The sequence below is a fragment of the Epinephelus lanceolatus genome, chromosome 4 (genome assembly GCF_041903045.1).
Source record: "Epinephelus lanceolatus isolate andai-2023 chromosome 4, ASM4190304v1, whole genome shotgun sequence".
NCBI classification, from domain to species: Eukaryota; Metazoa; Chordata; class Actinopteri; order Perciformes; family Serranidae; genus Epinephelus; species Epinephelus lanceolatus.
In genome coordinates, this window is record NC_135737.1 from 17573681 (window position 1) to 17587300 (window position 13620).

Sequence of the window (13620 nt, forward strand, 5' to 3'; positions counted from 1 at the left end):
CACATAATGCTAACTAACTTCGAAGCAGCCCACGAGCTTATTCCGTAACAAATATGGCGTCCGGAAGTTACCTGGCTAGTTTCCTGGCTTTTCTTCTTCTTCTTCTTCTTCTTCTTCTTCTTTTTGTCTGTTTTGTATGCACTTGATCCTGTTGATCCAATGCAAAGATCTCAACTCCATGTTGTTTGTACATAAAAAATATTGTTCAATTGAAAATAATAAATTACTGCCTGAATGCAAAATATAATCAATATCGGGCTATATAAATGCAAAAAAGAGGAATACACAAAAAATGGCTGGATTAATTGATGGTTTTGTTCCATTTAGGTGTCGCAGTGGTGAGCTGGCACACATAAACAGAATATTGATATTATTATCATTAGTTACTCCTCGTGGTGCATTGCGGTTATTGTTGCAACGTTTGAGATGTCTTGCTATAGCCTAGATTTTAAAATAATATAGAACTTCATTTATCCAGAGGGAAATTGCAAAGCGACACTAGCAGTCCAATCATAAGTTAAACTTTCTCACCATAGCATATTTGTGTTTATACTCTATCTATAGACCCTGACTGGGTGACTGGGATTTCTCAGTTTATTATAACGATGGCCCACTGTTGTAGGTCTATAAGCCTACAACAGTAAAGAAACAACCATTGTATTACAATGGATAGGTTTATTATTACTGTAACGTTTGTATGGTAAATGATATCAACTTGAGCTTTTTTTCAGTAAGATTTTTAAACATGAATATTTGAATAAGAAACTTTGCTGCAGACACTGAGCCATTCAGGCCATCCTTGACCATGCATGATTGCACACTTGAACATTGTGCCTGCACACATGCAGACGTCTGACTTGCATTATAGTTGTTATCTTGAAATTTCTTCCTCTCCTCACAGTAATCTGTGCTGGTTTCATCAAAGTTTGAGTCCAGGGTATGTACAGTTGACTGATTAGTCTTTGAGGCACAAAGTTGACCCCGGATAGTCATATGCAAAGCAATAGTACAAATTCTATTACAGCGAGATTAATCCCCTTGGTCAAGTTTTCTCCCTGCTCCAGGTGAGTTTGTAGCAGAGTCTGCTTGTTGACACATTTCATGGAACTGGTACTTACAGGCAGAATATTAAGCATTTATCTTTTTTTAATAAAACATCTTGGTTTGCATCCATCACTACTGACCATGCATGTTTTCTTACAGATTTTTATTATATTAATCTCCCGGCCAGGAAAATATTTGTTTCTAAATTAATTGTTCATTTATATGATTTTTTTTTCCTTTTTAACGACCAAAATGCCAAAGCATTATATATGTGCATTGCATCTTATTGTAAAAAGTATTTTACTGCCTTCTGTCTTTAATGTTTTTTAGACAATCAAGAAGAGTGACTTCTCTAATATCTTATATATGGTATATGTCCCTTTGCCCAAAGTCATATGGAAAAAGATTTACAGAATGTAATAAATAATAATGACAAAAAAGCCACCAGGTTCCAGTGGTTATATAAAAGAGACTGACACTGACAGCTTGGCAACAATCCTGTCCATCGTCCTGACTGACAGCCAGAAGCTGAGCTTGCATTTCATGACCTCATTAAGCTGATCTGTGTCAGCGTGGTTTCAGAAGAGGTAGAAATAATGTCAGGCTTTATACAGCTGTACCTATCATGTAAACAAAACTTGATTTAATTTGCAGTAATGCAATGCAGAGTGGTTGGCAATCTGATTAGCCTATTTAGCCTGCTCACCTATGTGTAAATGAAATACCATTTCATCCTATGATGTAGTATTTTTTTTTTTTTAAATCTCATAAATCTCACTGTGGTCTTATTTTATTGTTTTTGTTTTGTTTTTTCTTAGATTACCATATTTTTGAATTAGCAAATGGTGACTTAATTTACAGACTGGGTTGAATTATGCATAATTGCTTTATAGCTACTTTGTCCTTAGGGAATTATTATTATTATTATTATTATTATTATTATTATTATTATCCTTATTATGTTGTCTCAAGATAACACTTCATCTAATAATGTCCTTTTAATGTCTAACTCGATCCCTCCCATCCTCCCATACCTTCTGTTAAGCTTGCTGGTCTCCATTACGACGAGAAGTGTCACTGTTGAATATAGGTGAGTGGAGGGGTTTGACTTTGCCATTCACACACTAAGGGCATATATAGGGAACTGAATCAGAACAGCGGACCCAGACTCAGTATTCTGTGGCGATGTTCATGGTAGGATTGTTTCGATAAGGTGTGCCACAGCAGCATCTCACTGTATGCTTCATGGTTTTCACGGTTTGGGTGAATGATTCTTCTACATATTTTAATTATAGCTGCCGTGACTTCTAACTTCATCTCAGTAGGGTTTTGAATAGATACCAGATGGTGATAATTTTTCAAGCCATTAACCAAAATGTATCTTAATACTGTGCAAAACAGGTATAGATGTAGTGTGGCATCCCTTAAGACTGAACAATTAAGTAGTTGCTTCATAAGCATTGGCATGAACTTGTACCTCCATTAGATATATTAGCAGTCGATATATGTCTTCTCATCCTTACTTTCTGTTGAAAATAACTGAATAAACTGTGAAAAGGAGGACTTCCTTTTATTAGTATTGTCTAAAGGGAAAATAAAATGTGGCCACAGTAAAGACGAATATTCTGCTGGTCAGAAAGGGCCATCTAGTGGACAAAATGACAATCAATCAGGTTTATGCTTTCAACCCAAATTTTTGCCTTTTCATACAATCTATAAGGTCAGGCTTGACAAGCTATGTTCCAATCTTAATTTGATTTTACTACTGTGTCACTGTTATGTTTGCATAAAAAAAAATCAGTTAAAAGCTTAAATAAGTCCCTTCTTCTATGTGGACATATTTCCCTAAGGTGTCCAGTAGAGGCCCCTCTCATCCCAGGTAAGGGAGAACTGTGTTTGGGCAAGTACCTGTCAGTGCATGTGAGCAGCATTCATGATTGAGGAATGTAAACATTTTTGCAGAGGTCTACTGACACTGTTTAATATCAGTTGTCCATAACAGGTATTCACACTCCTTCACAGATCAGTTGATGTAAATTGGGCCCCTAAAAATTCTTGTTTTATCTTTTGAAGTGGCAGCAAAACGAAGAATCAGTGCATACACACATTTTATTAGTTTGATAGTTTTATTAAAAAATGATGTCTCTTGTACTCCACTGCACAATCCAGTACCCTTAAGCAGGTATGATCAAGTCAAACCTTAAGTCATTCCTTTCACAATGATGGGAGGTCAAAGTTTAATAACATTACACCCATTCCAAAATGGCAATACTGAAGCAAAGTAAAACCAGCTTACAATTTTGTACCTTGTGTACTACAGGAAAGTTGACACTGTGAAAGAATCAATATAGGATATTATCATATGTATTATTTATTCCTTCACATATATACAATTTATACATCTTGTTTGCATGTACAGTATATTCACACAAATATATACAGACACTTGAGTCTACATCATAATAATTATAGCTTTAAATCTGAATGAATAATGCTTCCCAGAAGCGTTTAAGAGCTTGAATGTCCTAGACATTGTAGATTAAAGTAACAGTCATACAATATTATTAAAGATAATAATTATCATAATATACAGGTTTAGCAACATGAAGGTAAATAAAATCCTAATGCTAAGGACATTGGCAGGATGATTAATTTCCCATTGAGTAATTATGCTCAGCACCTATAAGATGTCCTCTTTTGTCATTGTGCAAGTACAGAGGAGCTCAAAATCATTTCTACTCTGGAAAAACAATGGAATAAACCGTGCTTCAGTTCTGGGGTCCTGTCTGTGCCTAATGTCTGCCTCTTAGCAATGACTCAAAGGCTCAATCTTGATCTCATTGCTGAGCAGACACAACTGGAAAAGAGGTTTAGATTTTGGTCTCTGGGCCGTCTGTGATTAGTGGCTGAAAGGAGTTGCGGATCCGGGCAGCTTCTGCAGCACAAAGGTGACCAAAGGCTTTGTTGTACCAGTCTGGAGTCCTTCCCCTGAAATCAAGACAGTATAGTCAATATAGTGTACACACACGTACAAGGGGCTTTAAATAATTACCTTAAAAATGCAACTAATATTACATTTATTGATGTATTTTATGAATGTAAGAAAAAATTATATAACAGTTTGTGAGAAAGCCATTTAATAGGATGCTTGTGAGACTTACTTCAAGTCCACTCTGCAGATGTGAGTTAGTCTGGACTTTCCTGAGCCACACGGCTCTAGCAGGTAGTTGGACTCCAGGACTATAGCTCGTACCCCTCCAACAAGAGGACAATCCTCGTGCTCTATAGACACAGAAACCAGGGAGCAGGCACCTTTGGGCAAATCTGTTCTCCATGACCTTGAAGAAAACAAAAAGAGATTGAGTACCCTAAAAGAAAAGACATCATGGCTACTTCTAAACCAACAATGATTTACAGTATAGCGTTATATCTACATCAACACTCACCTGAGTATGACAAAGTCCCTGCTGGGATGTGGGGGCATGCGATTGAGGACATACTGAAACACCTCTGTCTGTTTGTCCAGTGTCTCACACACTTTCCACTGCAGCAGGTCTACATCCCACAGGTGGCGCTCTCGTAGCACACGGTTCAATACTACCGATGGTGGGGCTTCCACCTCCACAGACACTCGCCAGCGTCTCAAAGGGTTCCCATCTCCCACCTGGATGGGACACACACAAACCATCATGTTAACTTGTGGGTCTGAAACCAAGATTTTTGAGATACTAAGCTTGTTGTTACGATGTTAAATCATGTTTTTGTATTACTTTCCCATTGTTACCTTCATAATTTGGAATTGATAACGATGTACAATTATATATGGATCAATAACAACTTAACGCCACAATCAGAAGAAGAATACCAACCTTCTTAAAGTAGAGCTCTGTGTTATCAGAGCTGCTGCAGGATACCCAGTATTTGGACTTTTCTCGGGCCTCTTTGAGATGGTTCTGAAGTCTCCCCTCCATATGAGCTTGGTATGTTCCATCACCATCTTCCAGCTGCTTGCACAGCTCATCAATTGTTGGTGCATGCAAGTCTGCCTCCACGTACGAATTACGCGACTGAGTAACCATCTCATGAGGGATCTAATGGGTGTATAAAAGCATGAGGTAAGACTCACAGCAAATATACACCAAGGGAGGCATGTGGATATTGCATCCAGGCTTGAAATTCTTGCATCATCTCAACTACAGGTTCTCGTACCTCAAAGAGACGGTTGCACTCTATGATCATATGAGCGAGGCCCTGTGTTGCTGCTAAGTTTTCATTTAGGTCCTTCTGGTCTGGCCTGCCAGTAGCGTACTTCTTCTGCATGGCCCTGGGGATTACAGGGAGAGAAAATTTATTAAGCCAGCAGAGTCCCCGGGTCAACGTCCCCACGGAACGCAGTTTATAAACCCTTCCTCCGCTCTGCAGGAAACCCCTTTGATCCTTTTAGCAACAATTTCAACATGGTAAATTAGAGAGCTTTGCTTTGTTTGTACACAGCATGATCTTATAAAACACTGAGCTTTCAAAGACTGCCATGTCCTTTTAGAAGTGGCCCAGAAAGAAAGTAATCTACTGCATCCCCGAGGGCTGAGCAAGCTCTGCAACCTATTTTATGTCTATCTTTATAGAGTCATAGGTGAAGATAATCATGCAGGAGTTAATAGAAAGCATGCATGTCTTGTTCATTAGTTTTTAAGGTACAGAGCAATGGCCAATGGCGCTGTCCCAAAACCACAGACACCAAGTTAACTGTAACACGATAAGACAGAAGAGAAAAAAGTACCTTGGTGAGAGATTGTCTTTCTTGAGTATGTTGAGATGAAAGAGGGAGGGGGCCAGGCACACAGCAATGTTCATGGGTGTCATCTGGTTTTCTTCGACAGAGGAAGTGACATCGCTGAGGAAACAGAGCAGCGTCTGCAGCACCTCTCGGTTTTCATCTGACATCAACATGATGGCTGCCTGGACAGCTTGCAACCTTTGGTCCTTCGGCACATCTGCACACATGAGAGAATTGATTTTTATTATTTCTGCTACACAGACATAGTGACAGAAGAGAGAAAAGCAATCATGTCATTTGTCACATGTACTCTATGTTAGTTCAGGTGCAATTTCACAGTGCTCTCCAAATTAAAACAAAACCAAGTGAGATAATAACAATTAAAACTGACATGGGACAAAAGACAGGCAAAGAGACGTGTGTCCTTACATTGGTAGATATGGAGGAAGGTCTCCCCCAGCTTGCTGGTGAGCAGAGGCTCAGGTAGATCTCTGAAGAACTGCTTAACCATATCAGCCACATCATAGGCAGACTGATCCTCATAGTTCACATTGTCTGGAGAATTCTCATTCATCTGCCTAAGAGCTTGAATTCGAGACTTCACCCCGGATTTACGAAAGAGACCCACCTGGAAGCAAAACAGAAGTGTTAACTTGACAGCTGGAGGCAATATGTAATAATGTAATATTGTACTGAAGTTCCGCTCACTGTATTGTTATTATACTACTATTGTATCTGCCTGCAACCTGTGTCAGTCATTGTTCACTGAAACCTTACACCACGTTATACACATTGGATGAAGCAAACCATTTGTTACATAACGTGAAAATGCAAGTCACATGCAACCTGAGAGTATGAGTACTGTGGCTGACCTGGTCAAGACACTGGCTCCTCAGGTACCGCAGGGCCTGCTGCAGGCCGAGGGGCAACGGCTGTCCAGAACGCTGCACATGCACTATGAGAGGCACTCCGAACACATTCTTATCCTTATAGTCTGGTACCTTCATTCTCTTCATAAACTTTGGCACAGACCTAGGAGAGACATCAAAACAACATCTTTGATACCTTGCTCTATGGGCTTAGTAAAAGACTGTGCTGATACAAAACTAAACAACAACTTGTAAACCAAAAGGCAATCTGGTGACAGTAATTCATACGGTCATACCCCATACTATACTGGACAAACACAGAGATAAACTGTACTAAAATACTTTGAGCAAATACAGTGTCAGAGGAAATGAAATGTGTTTTCACTACTGAAGAAATCACACAAATAATCATGAACCACAACAATAGTGGATCTTGGAAGTTAAAATTAGACTTACCAGGTCCAGCCATGCTTGTTGGACATGGAGTACTTCTCCATGATTGCAGTAAGGCGCAGCAGAGAAAACTTCTGCAACAAGCTCAGCTGGCCTGCTGATTGGTTGGTAATCTGTAGCGATGCCACTGAATGACTTAAGCGATTAGATATCTGAAAGCTGGGCCATCGTAACCTAATGCCATGAAGGATGAAACAGCAAAGAAAAAGAATAGCATTTTAATTTTTGTTCATAGATGACTTAAAGTAGTGTTATTTCAAGTATTTCAGCACTTTCAACACAGTTTCACAAGTCTTACCGATTAGGTCTTGTGAGTGAAGCACCCACTCCTGAGTCCCTCCTTTCCCTGAGGATTGTAGATTCTGTCTCAGCAAGTGATACTCCATCTCTGTCCCCGTAACTAGGTGTAGTCTGGCTTTCTGTGACAGAATTTCCCTCAAAGTCCAATGTGATCTGACTAGAGGACTGAAGACCTCCTGTATGTTCCCTCTCGCGGTCCACCTGCGCCAGCCCTTCTCCAACAGGCAACACATTCTTAGACCAGTGGTCCACTATCTGCTGTAGACCATTGACATGCAGCAAGATATCGTCCAGATGAGGAAACAGGTCCTCTTTCTCCAGGTCTATCAGGTCTCCAGTGCTGGCGTACAGATGCGAGCCAGGAACATTATCATACACACTGATGCGGCTCCCTCTGGTGCAGCACTGGGTGACAGGCCTGGATTCATTCCTGCATGAAATCAGTGGGGAGTCCAGGTGCATGCTGCCTGTGTGCCACTTGATAGAGGCCCCATTGGTTGGGGACAGGCTCTCTATGGACAGTGCTTTGGGGAAGGTTCCTGGCTTGTGGTCTTTGGGAATGTGGACCACCAGGTCTTCATAGGAGCAGAATTCATTCCTGCGATTTTGTTCTTCCACTTTATTTACTTGGGTGCCTGAGAAGATGTCTATGTCCTCTAAATACATGCCACTGCGCTTGTGGTCAGCCCGATGAGGCTTACGCTCTTTCAGGCTGGGTGTGCTGACAGCGCTGCCACTAGAATGGCTGCTACCTTCACTACCGGACTGGGACGGCAGAACTTTGTTAGACGGTATTTCTGGAGCCCCACCATCTCCATTTATGATCTCTACACACTGCAGCGTCTTTAGTGCCTGAGCCTCCTGCTGCAGCACTGGAGCACTGATGACTAATGTCTTACGACCCCTTCCAAGAGTTCCTCGGGAACGCAGTGTCTCCATGCGCTTCAAGAAGTCTTTGGCACGGAGGCGGCTCGTCTTGCCGTGTTTATCAGGTAGTGAGCCGTAGTGAGCAATTTCTTTAGGGATGTGAGGCATTGTGAGAGAAGTAGAGTCTGGCATTGCTGCAGAATCAGAGCCAGTGCGGTTGGAGCAGTCAGAGTCCTCTGTGCTGAGGCCCCTGTGACCACTGCCTCCACTGCTCTCACTGTGCAAAGAAGAGATTTCCGGCTCGCTAAGGTCCGTCAGAACGCTCTCGCTGCTGGTGGTGGTTTTCAGAGGCACGTTGTCCCTGGAGGGCTGACCCTCTCCGTGGTTTCCCAGCAGACAGTCAATGTCCTGTAACCTGGACCAACGCCGGCTGCTCCACTCAAAGGTCCATTTGTCACTGATAGCAAACAGGTCTTCTTCATCAGAGTCTTCACTCTGGGGAAAGACAGATTATGTTACATCAGTTACTCAGGCCTACATGATTTAATTATTCTTAATTACCTTGTAGTAATGACTTTTTCTATTTAGGTCTGTCAAGAAAGATTTTCAAAGCTACTCAGTTAAATAATAACAAATACAATAAAATTAAAAAGATCATAGATGCACATACAATAACCAAGACTGATATAAAAATAACTTTACAGCTGTGACATATTTTTCCATATGACATATTTGTATTGTATGTACAAAAATACAAACAACATCAGCTGGCTTGCAAGATAAGGCATCCTATTGCATCCCACATATCATCTATCATCATCCTTTGAGTGTTTTTTTTTGTGTGTGTGTGTTACATAAGCCATTATACGTTTCACACCATCAAACATACCTTTTCATGTGATTTATATTAATGTGTGTGGAACATATAAACTAAACTAAAACTAAACTAATCTACGTCATGAAAAAATAGTTTAAACAGAAAATACAGGAAATAGGTGGGAGATACAGAATGTCTGCTCAGAATTAATAACATTATACAAGCAGCCAATGGTGATATAACAGCAAACAAATGATTCCCTTGACTTGAAGAATTTACCATAAATAGACAACGACAGTGAAAAATATTAATATAAGCCAGCAGGCTACATTCCAGAGTGGGGACAGATAAAAAGCAATCCTACTCAGAGGCATGAATACAACACTACCATCTCAAATATCATAGAATCTAGGTTAAAGGGATGAAACCAGATCATATTTGTGTTGGTGTAGGAGGCGTATTTATAACTTAAGGCGATCCTTGTAAGAAACTACCATTTCTTACAAAGGCACTGACATTTGTCTTCTATTTCTTACGAATTTCAAATGACAACTGGAATATTTGAGTCAAAGAATTAAGCTTTCTGAAGGCTGTAAAATGCAACAAACACTCAGAGTGTTACACATAGGCCTACATACAGCATGTTGTGTATCTAAATCTTCAATGCACATAGAGAAAGCACAACACCCACATGAGCCTAAACTCTTGGCTGAAAAGGATATTTTACTGATCGAATCATCAGTTTAAAAATCTACATTTCTGAAAGTTCGGGAGGGGTGTGTTTTTCTGTGTAGTGTCACACTTGCTGCACTTTTCATACTATAATCTACCTTTAAGTAGAGACTGCAAAAGCAAAGCTCACAATATAGACACTTACTTTCTTCTTCGGTAGGTTCACGTCAAGTTTCATAGAAGCACACTTATTCAAGGTGTTGAGTCGCCTGAAAGAAAAATGGCCAAGGATGAAAACTGTTCTGCCCAAGTAAAAAAACACCACAATAGCTTCCTAATGACCACTTCAGAAATAAATCCCATTCTGTTTTCTATTTTAGTTTTAACTAGATCAGCGTCTGGTCTGGATGAACAGCCAGACCCTGTGGGAAATTAAGTTTGTCCATTCAACAATATCCTAAACCTAATGAACACCGGTAATTACCGGTTGTTCTGTTGACTTTCTCTCAGCACTGGTGATTGTGGCCTGAAAGGTGGTGTGCAGTAATTCAAAGAAAGGTTAATTATCTATTAGCTATCTGTAGATCTAAATCTACACAAGAAACAGTCTTTGATGCCATTTTGCACTTGGCATCGTTTCTCTCAGAATTCTGAGGGCTGAACAACAACATGAAAGCTTTGCCTTTGAAACACGAATGTAAATGTCATCAACTTTCCAAAAATCCAAAGCAATGAAGCATGTTCATTCTTTGGAATAAAACACACAGTCTAAGCCTTGGAGTATGTTCTTAGTGGTTAGGGGTTTTGCAAACTGGGATATATAAAGTAACAGAACTAAAAACTGTACATGAACCAACAATAGTACTGGGGAAAAGATGACGGCATGACAAAATACACTCCAGCTCACTGTGCCTTGACTTTAGACCAAAAGAAAACTCATTTGTGGTATGATAATCACAAGCTTTAACAGCTCCAAATATTGCTAACAGTCTTTTTTTACATCTCGACAGTATTGTTCTGTGACAGTAAATAGTCTAAGATGGAGGCTGTAACTATCCCCCAGTGCTATGGATGACAGGGGTTAGCCAAACACAAAGTTCTCATGATTGTTACTGCAGATAGTGGGAGTCAACTGAAGAGAGGATTTCTAAGTTCAGGGCCCTTTATTCCACAGGCCTAAAGAGCTTTGAATGTGGTTGCTAAAATAGGAGGCCGCTTAGCCAGGGATCACAGAGAGCACTCACATACATGAAATATCTATCAGTTTCAGTTCAAGGACACCCACAGAATGTAGGGTGGCATTTATTTTTTGCACACTAGACTGTGGTGACGTAACTGACAACAAAGCCATCCTTATGTTACCATAGAAATGCCAGGAAGTCATGGGCAAAATCACATTGGAGGTGGAACTGTTTCCAATTGTCTTCCATTTATCCCGTGGCTAGTTTGGAATTTAGATGAGTTGCTTTAGGGTTGTTTAGAGTCACAGTATATTGAGCTGTGCGAGGCAACCCTCATGCTCCTCCTTCTCTCTCGGGATGGTTGCCATGGTTACTGTGGTAACTGAAGTGCTGTTTTCATCTAAGCTTGAAACAGTACATGGGCCGTCCTGCCCTACAAGGGAGTGATGTGGAGGCACCAGTTGTTGACTAAGTGCACTTTTGTACTCTTATTACTGACTGGCAAAATGGGGAAAAAACATATATACTTTCTCATGTCAGAGAGAAGCTCTGAAAATGGCCAAATTATTATAGTTAACTTAAACAAATCTAAAAACTGTCTTAGTCTTTGTCTATTTGGTCAGCAAGCATGAGGAGGCAATGTTGCATATGTTTATTGAGACTGGGGTGTCTACATGACTGTGAGTCAACTGCCTTCCCAAAGTACCTACTGTATTCTGAACTACTTCAATCTTGGCCCTGACAAATACCTCCCACATCATTGAGACAAAGAAACAAACAAAAAACTAAAAGTGAAACTGATAAAAACTAAACTTAAACTTAATTCTGAAAACTAACTGAAACTAAATTGTATTGAAAGCAGAAGCAAGAAAAAAACAGCAGAAAAAAAGTGATTGAGTGCTATTGAGTGCTCCAGCTCCTAAAAATCAAATGAAAATAAAAATAAAAACTAGTGAAAAATATATAACTATGATAATTCTGATTTTACCTGCCGATATTCTTAAGTGTTCATTAAATCAGTATATGTCAGTCTAACATTTCAGTCTCGACAAATGAAAGTCTGAGGAAGGTCTTTATGGACTGACGTACTGATTTAATAAATGTAGCTTCATAAGAGTCTTAATAGCCAAGATTTAAAACAACAACAACAACATAATGTTATACTTTTAACATCTTTAGATATGAGGGGTGTGTTTTTACTTTAAAGGCCCAGTGTGTAGGATCTAGCAGTGAGATTGCAGAAGTGAAACTTGACTTGTGTGCCAAGCTCGTAGGAGAACTATGGTGGGCGACACAAAAATGTGAAAAATGTGAATGGCCAAAGCTAGAGCCAGTGTTCAATTTGTCCATTCTGGGCTACTGTAGAACATCACGGCGAACTCTGTGGAAGAGGATCCGCTCCATATGTAGCTACAAACAGCCCCTTCTAGGATTACCAAACACAGTGATTCTTATTTTCAGGGGATTATACACTAAACAAAACATTTATGAAGATTATATACCATTTCTGCCAATAGATACCCCTAAATCCTTCACACTGGACCTTTAAAGTTCATATAAGGATTCTCACATAGTTCCACTCCCTTACGGCAAGGAAACTATGTGGCATTAACTTAGTTGACTCATGGATGAGCCATCGTCTTTTCAGTGTCAATCAACCATGTTTACCTGCACAGAGGCTCCACAAGGTCTTTGTCCAGAAAGTCATGGTCTCTTTTTACAGGAGTAATATCAATGGGGAACTGGGAATCTGAATGGAAAAAGAAACAATGTAAAAATTAGAGAACGTGGCAGTGTTAAAATGAGATTTAATATTTCAGTAGTTCTTCTATAGACAGTGCTCATGGATTGAATAAATGGAAAGAAAGATCTGGAAACGACATTCTTTCCAAAAGAACATTGAAGGCTGGGAGACCATCAAACTTTTGTATGTGATGCTAATGAGAAGAGACACAATTTGCCCAAATAACAGCGCTCAGCCTTGTGCAGGCATTACGTCTTTCTCTGGGTATGGGCCTCCTCTTACATAACTTAAGAGACTGAATCCAGACCCTCTGAATCTAACATTCCACCGCATTCATGTGAAGCCGTTAACTTTTTATGAAAAGCAGAAGCAGCAGCGACCGCTAAGTACTCAACAAGGCTCGGCCTGTTCTTTAAGGAGACATACATTCAGATATACTGTAGGCTTTGAAATACAATTCCATCCTGAAAACATATTTCATCATTAACGTCATATTTATTTACATGATCCCAGGCGTTGTGACTGACAGTCATTTCATCTGCTCTGCGCTCCACCAGCCTTTATCAGTGCATATTGCTCAAGCTCTGTTAGAACTATCTACAAACTGTCAGCAAACAAATACATTGCACCAGAGCACATGAAAAGCCTGGCCTTGACACAAAGATCTGAGGGAGTAGAGCTACTTTAAGCTCGGATAAAACCCATTTCTTCCCATGACTTCAGTCTTTAAGCACAGTAGACATGTTTATGTAGTTACCGTAGCTCGGAAAAGATTAGACTTTAAAAGCAGCTGATGTTCCCCTTGTTTTGTGGTGTCTGGGGATCCGACTGGAGCCCTAGCTCCGAGGCATCCTGAGGACAGTTGTGTAAATGAGGCTCTGCAGCCCATGAATACA

General features: G+C 40.1%; 1 protein-coding gene across 9 annotated transcripts in view; it reads right to left on the reverse strand.

Annotated features, from left to right (window-relative positions):
* Positions 1-3151: 3151 nt before the first annotated feature.
* stard13b (StAR related lipid transfer domain containing 13b) overlaps positions 3152-13620 on the reverse strand; it is a 72421-nt gene continuing 61952 nt past the window's right edge. For all 9 annotated transcript variants that reach the window (XM_033631027.2, XM_033631029.2, XM_033631028.2 and 6 more), the window contains 12 exons: positions 12649-12730; positions 10005-10068; positions 7442-8805; positions 7147-7317; positions 6694-6853; positions 6251-6449; positions 5825-6038; positions 5254-5368; positions 4914-5135; positions 4491-4708; positions 4206-4382; positions 3152-4032 (listed from right to left, as the gene is read on the reverse strand). In XM_033631027.2, the coding sequence (XP_033486918.1) occupies positions 3915-4032; positions 4206-4382; positions 4491-4708; positions 4914-5135; positions 5254-5368; positions 5825-6038; positions 6251-6449; positions 6694-6853; positions 7147-7317; positions 7442-8805; positions 10005-10068; positions 12649-12730 (3104 nt within the window). In that variant the 3' untranslated portion in view covers positions 3152-3914. The remainder of the gene's footprint in view (positions 4033-4205; positions 4383-4490; positions 4709-4913; positions 5136-5253; positions 5369-5824; positions 6039-6250; positions 6450-6693; positions 6854-7146; positions 7318-7441; positions 8806-10004; positions 10069-12648; positions 12731-13620) is intronic.